This window comes from Muntiacus reevesi, chromosome 18 (genome assembly GCF_963930625.1).
Source record: "Muntiacus reevesi chromosome 18, mMunRee1.1, whole genome shotgun sequence".
Taxonomy (NCBI): Eukaryota; Metazoa; Chordata; class Mammalia; order Artiodactyla; family Cervidae; genus Muntiacus; species Muntiacus reevesi.
In genome coordinates, this window is record NC_089266.1 from 4,337,086 (window position 1) to 4,352,379 (window position 15,294).

Consider the following 15,294-nt stretch of genomic DNA (forward strand, 5'->3'; position numbering starts at 1 on the left):
CAGATATCAGTCCCGACTAAGCGGGACTTTTTCTCCTAAGAAAGGACGGAGTTGTTCTTATACTTTCCCAGTCTATTCACGCGGCCAGGAATCCAAGGCTGTTGTACCTTGTCGCTTAAAGGGGTAAACAAGCTATAGAGTACCAGACATGTCCACTCCTAAGTTACATTCGTTTAAAAAGTAAATACTGTTTCACAGTTTTGTAACTGGCTACCTTCTGAAGAGTTCCATTTCCTGTAACAAATGTCCAGTTCTTCAGAAGAAATGGAAATGTCAGGGAAAAAAAAAATTCTCCAAGGAAAACATTCTTTGAAATCTTGTACTAGTGTCCGCAGTTTGCAAATTAGAAATAAAAAGCCTTTGCTATGAAGAGGGATGATTCACCGTAACAATAATTGAATTCGGAGGCGAACAGTGGCGAGAGCCAGAAGGAGAAGGGGGCAGGTATTTAGAAGTGAGTTTTCCGCCGTTGTGTTGTGCGTTTGTGATTCTCAACACACGGAACCTGCAGGCGACTAAGATTTTTCTTCCCTCTCAAAACACAGAGCCAGCTAAGCAGTTCGTGTAAACGCAAAAGTTGTGCTCAAATCACACTTGAAGCACATCAGCGACACCCCCCAGCCCTGACCAGGACTTCCGAAGGTCTGCAAGTCGGAGGATCCGACTAAAGTCGGGACCACGCGCGCTTCGCCGCTCCAGGTGTTTTTGTAGGGGGTGGGGGGGAGGTGAAAGCAGGCAAGAAGCAGGACTCCACCAAAACGGAGTGTTTTGTCTGCGGTGGAACTCATTTGTTTTGGCTTTTTCAAACCCAGTGACGGGCCTCGGCCTCCAGGCCCAGCACAGCAACCTTCGCCAAGTTCGGTCTCTGAGGGCCAGGGCAGGAAGCGAACTCTCTCCACGGGTGACTCTGCTCAAGTTCTGATGCGGCCAGAGGGGAAAGGCAGAACCTCGGGACGGTCGCCCTGTCACTGGGCCGCGCGGCGGGGTGCGGGCTGGGGGGACGGGGCGGGAGAAGAACTAAGTCAGAGTTCACGGTCTGAGAGGCGCGGGCCGGCTCCCGCCACTGCGCGGGGCTCCGGCGTCGCCGCGGCCGCCGGCGCGCGCGGGGCACTTCGCTGTGGTTTTCATTGATTCTCCTTGCGCCGAGCGCAGCCGAGTCCCGACGAGCCGCACGGCCCCGGCGAACCAGAGCATGTTCGTCTATTTATACGGATTATTACAGAGGAACGGCGGACGTTGAGTCACCAAAACATTTGCTTCAAAAGACAATTTCTAAGCACTTTCGGAGGAGGCAGGCTCCAGGCGCGGAAACTGGGCTAGGAGTTAGGGAAGGAGCAGGAGCGATAGCTTTTCGAATACTGCAAACCCAGTTAAGTCCCCGGGACCGCGGAGAAAACTGAACAGAAATGCTTGTGGGTGGGGACAAATCCTAGTCCACACACACACACACACACACACACACACACACGCAAAGATTCGCGCAGAGACGGCACCGAATTCTGATATTAAGAGAGGACGGCAAACTTACACACTTGGAAGTCCCGGGTCCCCCGCCTTCCCCGGTGCACCCCCCCCAAACCCCCGCGGGACCAGAGGCAGCGATCGCCTCCCCGCTCCTCCCCTCTCCTCTCGTCACCCTGCCCAGCGCCACAGTCCTCCCCCCCCCCCCCAAAATCGGGCCCAATCAGCTGCCTGCCAACCCCTCAAATGCCGCGCTGTGATTGGCCCTTGTATTTATTAAAGAGCCGCTGGACTGGGAGTTGGAGAGCGCAGAGCGGAGATTGAAACTGACCTGGAACTTCAGTGGCGCCGAGACTTGCCAGTTTCACTCCAGGAACTTTTCTTTGCAGGAGGGAGGAGAGAAGGGGTGCAATCGCCCCCGCTTTCTGCTCTCTCTTCCCCTCCTGCTCCTCCTCCTCTCCAGTTCGCCTTCCCCCACTTGGAGCGGGCAGCTGCGGGCTGGCCCCCGCGCGCCTTCCTAAACGCTCGTCCCTGCGGCCGAGTGACGCGCCAGGCTCCCCGGGAGCTGGTCGCCCCGCGCCCGGGCCGCCGAGGGGAGAGGAGCCCGCGCCTCGAGTGCCCGAGCCGCCGCGGCTTCTCGCCTTTCCCGGCCACCCGCCCCTGCCCCGGGCCTGCGTATGAATCTCCTGGACCCCTTCATGAAGATGACCGACGAGCAGGAGAAGGGCCTGTCCGCCGCCCCTAGCCCCACCATGTCCGAGGACTCGGCGGGCTCGCCCTGCCCTTCGGGCTCCGGCTCCGACACCGAGAACACGCGGCCCCAGGAGAACACGTTCCCCAAGGGCGAGCCGGACCTGAAGAAGGAGAGCGAGGAGGACAAGTTCCCCGTGTGCATCCGCGAGGCCGTCAGCCAGGTGCTCAAGGGCTACGACTGGACGCTGGTGCCCATGCCGGTGCGCGTCAACGGCTCGAGCAAGAACAAGCCGCACGTCAAGCGGCCCATGAACGCCTTCATGGTGTGGGCGCAGGCGGCGCGCAGGAAGCTGGCCGACCAGTACCCGCACCTGCACAACGCCGAGCTCAGCAAGACGCTGGGCAAGCTCTGGAGGTAGGGCGGGCGGGCGGGCGCGGCGGGGTGGGCTCCGCGGCGGCGGGGGCGCTGGCCCCGACGGCCTCTCCGCGCCCCGCCTCCCCGCAGGAGGGGGTCGCCCGTCCCTCCGCAGGCTTGGGGCGGGGGCGGGGGGGCGAGAGGCGGCGAGGGTTGGCGGCGTGGGGTGCGGGGACGAGGTGTCACTTGGCTGCGAGTTTGACCGAGTTCTTGGATTGCTCTTGGGGAAATGGGGGAGGGGGAGGTGGGGCGGGGGGGGGGGCAGGTCGCAGAGGAGGGGAGGACACTCGCAGGGGACGCGGTGGGGCCGGCTGCCAGCCTCATCTCCTGCCGCCCACTGTGAAGGCCCAAGTGGGGGCTGCGGTGGCGATAGAACTGTGCCGCCCCCTCCCTTGACCTGCGCTCGCCCTCCGCCCGCCGTGATGGAATGCCGGGGGACGGGGGTGGCAAACCAAGGCCCGAGGGTCCCCTGGCAGGAAGCGGACGGGGTGGGGGATGGGGTTGGAAGCTGCTGGAAATAGGTGGGTGCCCTGTGTGTGTTAGCGGGCGGGGGGGTGGGGTTCGGCAGGAGCAGCCTCTTGCAGATTAAGTGGTTTTTTAGAAAATGTTCAGAGGGTGTTGCGGACGGAAGCGGGGCGGGTAAATATCCAGTAGCAAAGGCCGGGAGAGCGGGAGCTATTTTCATCCGCAGGGTTTCCAAAATAGAAGAGAAGGGGAGAGGGCGGGGCGGGGAGGCACCGCTCAGGTCGCACCTAGAGGACGAAGTTTTGCGGTTCTTGTTTTTCAAAGAAGAGCGGTGAGCTGCAGTCTCGGCTGTCAGGCAGGGAGGCGGGGGCCACTGTGAGGATGCCGCGGGGTGGGGGTCGCCTCCGGGTCTCGCCGACCTGCTCGCTCAGCCCCTCTCTCCTTCTCCCCGCGCCGCCCCCAGACTGCTGAACGAGAGCGAGAAGCGGCCGTTCGTGGAGGAGGCGGAGCGGCTGCGCGTGCAGCACAAGAAGGATCACCCGGACTACAAGTACCAGCCGCGCCGGAGGAAGTCGGTGAAGAACGGCCAGGCGGAGGCCGAGGAGGCCCCGGAGCAGACGCACATCTCGCCCAACGCCATCTTCAAGGCGCTGCAGGCCGACTCGCCGCACTCCTCCTCCGGCATGAGTGAGGTGCACTCCCCCGGCGAGCACTCGGGTGAGCCTCCCCCGCCCCCGGGCCGAGCCGCCGGACCCCACCCAGGCAGCCCGCCCCCCGCCCCCCAGACACCCGGAGGGTCTGCTTAGGGACCAGGCGCTCCCCGAGGAGGGAGACAAACTAAGCCCTGCGCCCATTCGCCCAGTTCTCCTCCCCTCCCTGCCCAGGACCCCAGGGCCCCGCGAAGTCCCTGGACACACACAACACACCCCCTAATCCTTGCATCCTAACAGATTAATTTTTATTGCAAGGCAAAAATGCCTTTACAGCTTTACCGGCCTTCTCCCCGTTTTCTCTTTGCTCCCCCGCCCCAAAAGCACACACAGGGCTTTTCTACAAGTAGCAATGTGGTCTTCCGGACCCTCCGGGGCCTTGGACCCTCCCCTGATAAAAGGGGGCTGCCGAATGTGTACCGGCGGGTTAATCATTCTAAGCCTTATCTCGGGCGCAGCGCGCCTCCCTCGCGGATGCGGGGAGGGAGGGTGGGGAGGTGCGCCCACCCCCCCACACCCCGGGACCAGAGCCTCCGCGCAGCCGTGGTTGATGGCCCTGTGCTTCTCCCTCTTTCACCGCCCCGCAGGGCAATCCCAGGGTCCACCGACGCCCCCCACTACCCCCAAAACTGACGTGCAGCCAGGCAAGGCCGACCTGAAGCGGGAGGGGCGCCCCCTGCCAGAGGGGGGCCGGCAGCCCCCCATCGACTTCCGCGACGTGGACATCGGCGAGCTGAGCAGCGACGTCATCTCCAACATGGAGACCTTCGACGTCCACGAGTTCGACCAGTACCTGCCGCCCAACGGGCACCCGGGGGTGCCGGCCACGCACGGCCAGGTCTCCTACACGGGCAGCTACGGCGTGAGCAGCACGGCGGCCAGCCCGGCGGGCGCGGGCCACGTGTGGATGTCCAAGCAGCAGGCGCCGCCGCCGCCGCCGCCCCCGCAGCAGCCGCCGCCGCCGCCGCCGCAGCCGGCCCCGCCGCAGGCGCCCCCGCAGCCGCCGCCGCCGCCGCAAGCCGCGCCGCCGCAGCCGGCCCCGCCGCAGGCGCCCCCGCAGCAGCCGCCGCCGCCGCCGGCGCACGCGCTGGGCGCGCTGGGCAGCGAGCCGGGCCCCGCGCAGCGCACGCACATCAAGACGGAGCAGCTGAGCCCGAGCCACTACAGCGAGCCGCAGCAGCACTCGCCGCAGCAGATCGCCTACAGCCCCTTCGGCCTCCCGCACTACGGGCCCGCCTACCCGCCCGTCTCGCGCGCGCAGTACGACTACAGCGACCCGCAGAACTCGGGCGCCTACTACAGCCCCGCGGCGGGCCAGGGCTCCGGCCTCTACTCCACCTTCAGCTACATGAGCCCGGCGCAGCGGCCCATGTACACGCCCATCGCCGACTCCTCGGGGGTGCCCTCCATCCCGCAGACGCACAGCCCGCAGCACTGGGAGCAGCCGGTGTACACGCAGCTCACCCGGCCCTGAGAAGAGCGCGCCGGGGCGGCCGAGGCCGGCCGCGATGAGCGCAGAAAGAACCCAAGAAACGCGCGCGCGACCCTGGGACATGTTTCTTTCCTTCTTTCTCTCTCTCTCTCTCTCTCTCTTTTTTTTTTTTTAAAGACACGTTAACGCTGAAGGCGACTCGTTCGCAGACCCCAAGACACTAAACGTTGAGCTATCCAGACGCATCACCGCCTTGTCGTTAGACCGGTGGCCAGCTCACTGCTGGCCAGAATGGACCGGCGGACCGACGCCGGAGCTGGACTGGAAACCTTCAAAGCGAGCGTGGAGGACGATGGAGATTCTCTCGTGTGACCCACTTGCTCAGTTCTCTCTGCCTGTTTGGACTTCGTAATTATTTTTTAGCAGTAATTAAAGAAAAAGAAAGTCCTCTGTGAGGAATATTCTCTATTTTAAATATTTTTTAGTATGTACTGTGTATGATTCATTACCGTTTTGAGGGGATTTATACATATTTTTAGATAAAAAGAATTAAATGCTCTTATTTTTCCAACAGCTAAAACTAGTTTGAACAGCGTGCCCTAGCTTTTCTTGCAGCCAGAGTATTTTTGTACAGATTTGCTTTCTCTTACAAACAAACAAAGGAACGAAAAAACAGCAAAAAAAAAAAAAAAGAAAAAGAAAAAAATGATGTGTGTTATATTAACCTGCAGAAGCCGCAGATTTGTGTTACTGGGCAGTTTGGGGAGGGTGAGCTTTGCTTAACTCCTCAGGCTTTCCAATTCAAGGAGAAGTTGCCTTAGAAAGAAAAATCAAGGCCTTATTTTGCAAAGACAGAAGTAAACAATAGTCTAGAGACTATTGCGTGAGCATCTGGTAAGCTTTATCATATATATGTTTTTTAAGCAAGAAAAAAAAGCCACCTTAAAGCCTTAAAACCATGCTGCTGGAAAATTTTTGCCCCCTCTTTGAGTGCATTTCTTCCTGTATTTGCTTGTTCGCCACAATCTTAAGCAGCAGAAGGCAAGCAAGGAGACGAAATCTGTCTGGGGACTGCTTCAACAGCCAATAAGTGCCCCAGCACACCGCCCCCAGGTCGCCTGCCCCGGCCCCATGTGGAATACAGATGCTAGAATCCTCTCACTATCACCTGTGCCTCTCTGAACACCAGCAGTTAACCTTCCAGACATTCCACGTGCTAAAATTATTTATTTTGTAAGGAGAGGTTTTAATGAAAAACAACAACAACAAAAAATCTCCCTCTTTTTTTTTATTTTTTAAATTTACCTTCTTTAAAATAGGTTATTGCAGCTGTCCTCAAAGGGTATGGTCATCTGTTGTTAAATTATGTCCTTAACTGTAACCAGTTTTTTTTTTTATTTATCTCTTTAATCTTTTTTTTTATTAAAAGTTTCTTTGGATTCCTTGTCCTAGATTTGTATAAATGCCTTTTTTGTCCTTTTTTTTTTTCCTTTCCTCTTTGTTGTTTTGTTGAAAACAAACTGGAAACGTGTTTCTCTTTTTGTACACATGAGAGTTTGCAGATGTAGTGTATCACTGAGTCATTCGCAGTGTTTTCTGCCACAGATCTCGGGGCTGTCTAAACTGTGTCTGTGTGTGTGCTGACACCAACAATACAAGCGTGTGTCATCAGCGTCCCCTCATGTCTCTTGGAGAGAGACAGGAACAGGGGAGGAGGCTCAGCCCACTGACAAATCTTAATTCCTAATTACTTCCGTGGCTGGAGAGTTTGAGGATTGCTTTTTAAAAAAGACAGCAAACTTTTTTTTTTTTATTTAAAAAAAGATATATTAACAGTTTTAGAAGTCAGTAGAATAAAATCTTAAAGCACTCTTATAATATGGCATCTTTCCATTTCTGTATAAAAGCAGATCTTTTTTTAAAAAAAATATTTCTGTAACTTAAGAAACCTGGCATTTAAATCATATTTTGTCTTTAGGTAAGGTTTGGTTTGTGTTTGTGTTTTGTTTGTTCCACTTGTCCCCCCACCCAAACCTTTTGTTTTCTCTGTGAAACTTACCTTTCCTTTTTCTCTTCCTTCCTTTTTTTTTTTTTTTTTGTATATTATTGTTTACAATAAATATACATTGCATTAAAAAGAAAATGGCCTGTGGACTTATTCATTTGGTTGTCCTGTTAAAAGGATGATTTGAAGAATTGGGGCACCAAAGAAATGGTGGCATCCTGTTCATTGTGATGTTTGGGGGGTATGTATACTTTTAGAAGTCCTAAAAATCTGCTAAAGACTGTGTCCCCAAAAATCAAAGCAGAAAAATCTTGAAAAGTGTCACCCTACAAGGTCACCTAGGACTTCCCAGGTGACTCAGTGGTAAAGAATTCACCTTCCAAAAAAAAAAGAATCCACCTTCCAATTTAGGAGACATTGGCAGAAGACATGGAAGAGATGGGGTTCCCTGGATTGGAAAGATCCCCTGGGAAATGACAACCCACCCCAGTGTTCTTGCCTGGGAAATCCCATGGACAGAGGAGACAGGCAGGCTGTAGCCCATGGGGTCGCAAAAGAGTCAGACACGACTTAGCGAATAAACAACCACCTTAGGTGACATAAGTTTAAGTTTTAAAAGTTGAGTTGCTCAGTCATGTCCAACTCTCTGCGACCCCATGGATTATAGACTACCAGGCTCCTCAGTCCACGGGATTTTCCAGGCAAGAGTACTGGAGTGGGCTCCATAGAAAATCGCGTACCAGTCGTTTGCCCTCCTGGCAAAACGTTGGTTGTGGTTTTAACACCCTCATGGCTTCAGAGCAAATGCTGCTTCCTTGCAGAAGTCAGAGGGGGAGTATTAACCCTGAAGTCAGTGGCTTGCGAGAAAACAATGCCAAAGGAGGTGACTTGCTTGTCTGAATTCAATAGTGCAAACCCCCTGTGATTATGAACACAGCAAAGAAACAGGGTGTCCATTCAAAAGGCAAAGGAAGCCAAGATAAAACTGTCCGAAGGAGACCAGGGGAAACTGTCTCCTTCAGTCTCCGGCTGTATCTGTTGGCACAACGGAATGAGATTCCCTTCTTTCTCTGTTCCCTCCAGTTTAACTCCTTCTGAGAAGACGCAAAGCCATCGTAGAAGTAATAAGACCTAATCCTGTTTTCCTTGGCCTCCGTTACATGGGAGTTTCCAAGATCAGAGAAACGTTCAGGTCATTTTTCATTAAACAGATGAAATCACTCCTTCCCTCCCACCCCCACACGGAGACACTCCCCCACCCCTCCCCCCTCCCCCCTGCAGCACACAGCCCAGCTGATTGGGGAAGTGACTCTGAGCAGGCAAGTCTGCCTTCTCATCTCAAACTGGGTTTGCTTCTGGGCTGGTATCTCTTGACACTCTTCACCAGCGTTCAGACTTGGGATAACCTCACGTTGTCTGCTTTTGCTTACTGGAGTCCCGGCTTGCGTACTGAGCGAGGATCGTGACAACCAGGAAAATGGTAGTTATCAAATCGAGGCAACATTATACTCTCCTCCTTTGTAAATACCTTCAACAAGCCCTGATCCTTGTTTGTGCCAGAGCGTCATCACGTTCGCTCGGGCCCAGCTTCTCTCCTCTGCGGGCACAAAAATCTCTATTTTCCCCTTGCCAACACTCACGGAATCTCTCCAAAAGTCTCTGTGGTGTTCATTAGTTCCCGTGCACCCGGACGTGCCCTAATCCTGTTGTCAATTAAAATCAACACCTTCCACCCCATCTCAACCACCTCTTTTCCCCAAACTTCCCTTATTTGTCAGATTGGGGCTTCTCTAATGGCTAAGATGGTAAAAGAATCTGCCTGCAAGGCAGGAGACTCGGGTTCAATCCCTGGGTTGGGAAGATCCCCTGGAGGAGGCATGGCAACCCACTCCAGTATTCTTGCCTGGAGAATCTCGCCATGGACAGAGGAGGCTGGTGGGGTCGCAAAGAGGCGGACACAGCTGAGTGACTAACACCTTCATACTTTCTCCCTCCTAGAAATGTGCTTATCTGTATGTGACCTTCAGCAGACCTCCTCAGAGCCAGATATTCTGCTGGGACATCGATACCCCAGGTGGACCAAGCACAGGTGGCTTACTGCCCCCTGCCTCAGTTTCCCTTTATGTTAAGAATGTTTCTAATCCCTCCCTTGTGAATTAGGGCTGTTTTTAGAGCAGTTGTTAGCCTGGGAGCCTCCTGAGACTTGACTATCTCAGAATGAACCAGTCTGTACAGGATTCCCACTGCCTTAGAAGAGGGGAAGGGCAGAAGGGTTTTCAGAAATCCCCAAGCAGGTCTGATACCCAGCAAATACAGCAGACGCTGGCCTGCAGAGAATTCTTCTAAATCGCCTCACCCCCATCCTCCAGACCGAGTCAGAACCCCAGATCACCAGATCACAGAATAGGTTAAAGGAATTTTTATTCTAAAGCCAGAAATGCAGAGCTTATCACCTTGACAACAAGAACTTGATTGGAAAGTTAACAGAGTCCTCCAGATCAGAAAAAAGGCTCCTGTGTAGATCCAGAGTTATTTGTTTATTTGTACTCAAAATCTCTCTCAACTCTTTTAACAAAAAGAGATTTTTTTAGCAAAATGGGATAAACAAGAGATTTTGAAAAAACTCATTTCGAATCATTCTTTTGCGCTGTTACTAAAGTGGAACTTACGGGTTAGTTTCAGCTGTGTGTTTACTTTCTCACCTCACTGCCATCCCATCCCCCTCTTCCCTTGATTTCCAAAGTGAACATTTTTGAGGCACCCCAGTGGGACTTTTTAAATTAAATTAACTGATGAACAATTGCTGTAACCAGAGGCAGGCTTCCTACTATACTAAAGAAACTTAAACCTCAGGGCTCATCCCTTGCACAGGCTCCTTTGAAGGCCCTATACTTAAACTTGTATTTTTAAAATTTATATTCTTTTTTTTTTTCTGGTCTCACTCCTTGGCATATTGGGATCCTTGTTCCTAGACTAGGGATTGAACTCTTTGCCCCTACAGCGGAAGCACAGAGTTTTAACCACTGAACCACAAGGGAAGTCCCTATAGTCTTTTCTTACAGAGCTCTCCCCTCAAAAAAAAAAAAAAACTGTAAAAGCTTAAGGCCTTAAAAAAACTAGGTCTGCCTGTGACTAAAGCTGTTGACAGTAAACCATGACATTGAAGGCTACAAATAAGAGGCTTTTCTTTTTGCTCTTGGCAGCACCTGATACACAGTAGGTGCTTAATAAAATACCAGCCTTTAATCCTATCCATAAACTGATGGCAATATCACAGAACTTGTTATTGGGAATCTCTACCCTAACATCCTGGGGCTTCCCTGGTGGCTCAGTGATAAAGAATCTGCCTGCAATGCAGGAGACATAGGTTCAATCCCTGTGTCAGGAAGCTCCCCTGGAGGAGGGCATGGCAACGCACTCCAGTATTCTTGCCTGGAGAATCCCATGGACAGAGGAGCCTGGAGGGCTGCAGACTATGGAGTCGTCAAGAGTCAGACACGACTGAGCGTACATACTGAACGTAACCCAGTTACCGTAATTTCATGCTGCCGTATTCCACTTTAGGGAGATTTATACTCCTCATTCTTCCCATAAACATTTTTGGAGCATCTCCTGGAGGTCTATGATTTAAAAAAACGCAACTGACTAGGCCAGTTGGGAGGTGACTGTAGCCATCGGGGGAGAGATGATGGACGCCTAGTCTAGGATGGCAGAAGGTCAAGGTATAGATAGGTGATAGATTTGGGAAGGATTTTGGTGAGAACTTCCTGAACTCTCCCCCCCTACCTTTTGATCTCCATCCATTTTTCAGTGGTGTGAAATTTACTCTGACACAGTTTGCATAGAGGTGATCCATTCTATCTTAGCCATCCCCTCTTGCCCACCAAGAATAACCCTGTATTCATCTCTCTACTGGATGAAACACAGATTCATGTATCTCACAATCCTCTTTTTCACCAGAAACGTCAAGAGAAGAATACGGTGTCTGGAATCCAAGAGAGTCTATTGCCCTCCAGAAACGGTTACTGCACCCCTCAGGTTTACGGAATTGGAAATTTGGAGAGCATGATAAGAAGCCTCTTGGTTTGGCTGGACTCTCATTGCAAAGTCTTTATCAGCATCTCAGCCAAGGAACTGACTCCTCCATCTTTCCCAGAAGGCTTGCATTGATTGACAGCTCATTTCTCCTATCAGGGAGCTCTTTAAAGCTGGAAAATCTTATCTCTTCACTTTCCATTCAGTGGTCCAGGGTGACCCACCTCTACACCAACGTGATGCAAATCTTGTCTTTCTTCCAAATGACAGAACTTTAACTATTTGTACAGCTTTCAAGCTTTCTTTTCATTTTTTTTTTAACCATGTTAAATTTTCCAAAACATTCTATATACAATGTGGTTCCCAAGCCTTTTCATATCGTGCCATTTTTCTTTGAATGTACTTCACTTACTAACATTTCTCTCAACTTAGCACTCCCAGAATGATTTCCAGGACTCCAAATATGGTTTGACTAATACGGACCACAAATAGATTCACCCTTCTTGTCATCAGAAATTGTGCTTCTATTACTTTAAAGTTGTATGTGTTATTGTGGCAGCCAAGCCGCTCCGTTGTTTATGGAGGACACCTGTCCTGCTGTTGTGCAATTGATTTTTTGAACTTAGTTGCCAGGTTTTGCATTTACCTCTATTTGGACAGGAGTGTGACATATACAGATTCAGTGGCTGGAAAAAGAGGAAAAGGAATTTACATCACTGAGCCCCAACTTCGCCAGGCACTGTGACAGATGTTTTATAAACATGATCTCATTTAATCCGCTTAATAAGCCTGAGAGACAGGTGTTATTATTACTGTTTTATTAGAAGGAAACTGAGGCTCAGAGAGATTAATCAATGAACCTAAGGTCACGTAACTAGTAAACATTATCGACAATGACTGTTGACTCCCCCCACCCCACAGCCTGCCTTCCCTGCCCCCCAACCAAGACTTCAGCTTTCAAAACAGAATTTGAACTAGAGTTTTTAACGAGGAAGGGAGAGTGCATTCTTTTGTTGTACATTATGTTACAGGAAATGTCTTTTTTTTCAACTTCTACTTATTAATTTTTTTCTTTAGTTGCAGTGACTGGGGCTGTTCTACGTTGCCCCGTGCAGGCTTCTTATCACACTGCGCTGACTGCAGGCTTCTCTCATTGCGGAGCTGGACTCTAGGCTTGCGGGCCTCGTGGATGTGGTGCACGGGCTCAGTTGCTCCAAAACACGTGGAAGCTTCCCAGACCAGGGATCGCAGCCATATCCCCTGCATCAGCAGGCAGAGTCTCATCCACTGGACCTCCAGGGAAGTCCCTGGGAATACCTTTAAAGCAAAATCTGACCTATGACCCACCCCACCGCTAGTTCAAAACCTTCTGATAGCTACCTATTCGCTTGGAATAAAATCCAAATTCCTTATCACTGGATGGATATTATGCCCTGCTCAAGGATAATCTCTGCGCTCTATCTCCAGGGACAAGGTAAGAGATGGTACCATTTAACCAACCTTGGAATACAGTAACACGCTCAGAGATACCCACTGGGCACTCGGACAGACACGCCATCTATAATACTGAGCAACCATTGGGTGTGGGTTGTGGATCTACCTGCAACTTTTTTTTTTTTTTTTTGCCTCTACTGTCTCTTTGGACTTCACTCCGGAGCAGGGATCTTTCCGTGGCCCTGAGTAATCCCTGTGGATGGAATTGGGGAGATGAGAGCAGGACTTTTCCCAATATTCTCAGAACATAAAAAGTCCTCTGGTTGTGCAGTGAAAAAATAGTCTCATTACAGTCATTGAAATGTCACATCCTGAAAAATACCTAAACTGGCTTAACACTCAATCTTCTTGCCTCCTCAACTCATGATTGTTTCAGGATGGAAACCTGGAGTAGGGACATGGGTCCTACCCATCCTCCCCTTCTCTGCACAGGCCGTCTGCCCAGCAGGTTCGAAGGGGATTGGACCAACAGAGGAGGAGAGGAAAAGAAAGGGGGCTTTTCTCTGGGTGACATCACAGTCTTGGGTCCTTGTCAATGGTTAAAGCCGCTACCCTTGGTGGACCACGCACTCAGTAAGAGCTGGTTCTTTATCTCTTGGGTCACTTTTATGACTCCTTATTCATGCAGTTGTCTTCACTCAGAAAGTTACACTGCTATTCCAACTGGCAGCTTTCACCCCTTACCTCGCTTATGAGTATGCAAGAAAACAAAATTAAATTACATGCTGTCAAAGCCATGGATTGCAGGTATATAGCTCAACAATGTTTGATAAATGTAGGACAGTGACCACCCTGATCAAATTATGCAACATAACCATCACCCCAGAAGTTTCTTCCATTTTCTCTTTCAGTCAATCCCCATGTCCCATAGGCAACAACTGGTCTGATTCCTATCACCACACAGTAGATTTGCCTGGTCTTGAACTTCATATAAATGGAATTATATGGTATGTACCCATTTATATCTGGCCTCTTTGACTCACCAAAATTTCTGTGAATTTCATCAATGTTTTTTGCATGTAGTCAGTAATTCTTGCTGAGTAGTATTCCATTGTATAAATACACAACTGTGTGTTTAGCCATTTTTCTGCTGATGGATATCTGGATTTTTTTTTTTTTAAGTTTGGGACTATTGTGAATAAAACTGACATAAATCTCTCTTGGGCAAATTCCCAGAAATATCACTGCTGGATCATAGGATAGATAAATGCTCAGCTTTATAAGAGACTTCCAAACCATTTTCCAAAATGCATAAATCATTTTACACTCCCACAACAGTGTATGAGCGGTCCTGTTCCTCTGCACAAACACTAACATTTGTTGTCAGGTTTTAGATATTTGACGACTCTTTTTGGGAGTGTGAAATGGTATCTCAAGCTTTTAATGTGCGTTCCCAGTGACCTTGCTTCCCGCACGCCCTGTAATTCCCCTGCACGGTGTTTTGCGTTACTGGATTCATGTGACATCGACTCTGACGACCCCCTACACTCTTTTGGAACCCAGATGTTTATTTCCTTTCTCTGGATGGGAAGAGTTTGAATATCCATTTTTCTTATGACTTTTCACTTTTGCAGCTGCCTCGGCACCGTCTGAATTCAGCTAGACCCATAAAGGGCGTGCCAAGCGCTGGAGGGGGAGGGTGGGGGACCGATTGTCCTGAGTTTCCAGGTCTGGCTGGAGACAAATGGGGCTGAGAATCCAGGAGCATCTGTTTGAGACTCTCAGCTCCCCTACAGGCAACTTGGGAGGTGGATGAATTCGGGATAAGGGAGGGAAATGTGTAAACCCAAATAAACATCTGAACCTGTAGGTGGTGCTTATTCAGATTACCCCAAATTCTCTGGCCTGGGGAGAGTTGATGCACACTGATGCAGATAAGGGATCTTACAGCAAGGCTGTGTTTATGGGGCTTTCATTCTTTATAGCTTAAAGAGCATAGAAAGGGTGAGGTTTGCTCTTTTTCTGAAAATCCCTAGTCTCTGTAAATTCATCAAGCAAGAGACACTTCTTTCTTAGGGTTCTCTGAAACAGAGAGCGAGGAAGGAGCCTGGAACCTCGTCTCCCCTTAAGCTATGGAGTCCTAGAATGGTCAGGTCTGTATCCCCATCTCCCAGTCAACAGACCCGCCTCTCTGTAGAGCCAATTTTGAAAGTCCCTGAAATTTCTGAAGCCATCACTGAACATGAACACACATCTGACCTCTGAGTTGATTTCATCACCCAGCTGGCCCCTGTCTGAACCCCTGCCTCCATGGAGAATTCTTGAAATCCATCCTATTCTCCACCTGCAGCTGTTTTCTGGGATTTGAAAAAAAAAAAAAGAAAAAATGATATGGCAGTTTTAAAGTCTCCCCAGTGGCCCTGCTTCTTGATCTCCTATTCCCACCAAGACTCTTTCGACTCCGCTTTTTAACTGTGTTATCTGGTCATTTCAATTCAACCTCAGTGCACGTGTCTAACCCTTGAAACCAAGCGTGCCCCCTCAAGCCAGACAGCAGAATGAAGGTGGCAGGAGAGAAAACTGACTCAACACAGCATCAGAAACCAGCCATGAGCTGTTGTGGATCAAGGAACCAGAGGAAACT

At 50.7% G+C, this 15,294-nt stretch overlaps 1 protein-coding gene across 1 annotated transcript; it reads left to right on the forward strand.

The window, feature by feature from the left end:
* The first annotated feature begins 1,780 nt into the window (after positions 1 to 1,780).
* Positions 1,781 to 7,297, forward strand: SOX9 (SRY-box transcription factor 9). The gene is made up of 3 exons (XM_065910591.1): positions 1,781 to 2,569; positions 3,498 to 3,751; positions 4,332 to 7,297. Exons 1-3 carry the CDS (start codon positions 2,139 to 2,141, stop codon positions 5,216 to 5,218), a joined length of 1,572 nt encoding a protein of 523 aa, XP_065766663.1. The 5' UTR covers positions 1,781 to 2,138; the 3' UTR covers positions 5,219 to 7,297.
* The last annotated feature ends 7,997 nt before the right edge of the window (positions 7,298 to 15,294 follow it).

What these genes read in the sequence shown, in the direction of transcription:
- SOX9 (XM_065910591.1), top strand. Translation starts at nt 2,139, where the DNA reads ATGAATCTCCTGGACCCCTTCATGAAGATGACCGACGAGCAGGAGAAG. An exon ending in ACGCTGGGCAAGCTCTGGAG is followed by an intron (nt 2,570 to 3,497) that starts GTAGGGCGGGCG and finishes CGCCGCCCCCAG; the next exon opens with ACTGCTGAACGAGAGCGAGA. An exon ending in CTCCCCCGGCGAGCACTCGG is followed by an intron (nt 3,752 to 4,331) that starts GTGAGCCTCCCC and finishes ACCGCCCCGCAG; the next exon opens with GGCAATCCCAGGGTCCACCG.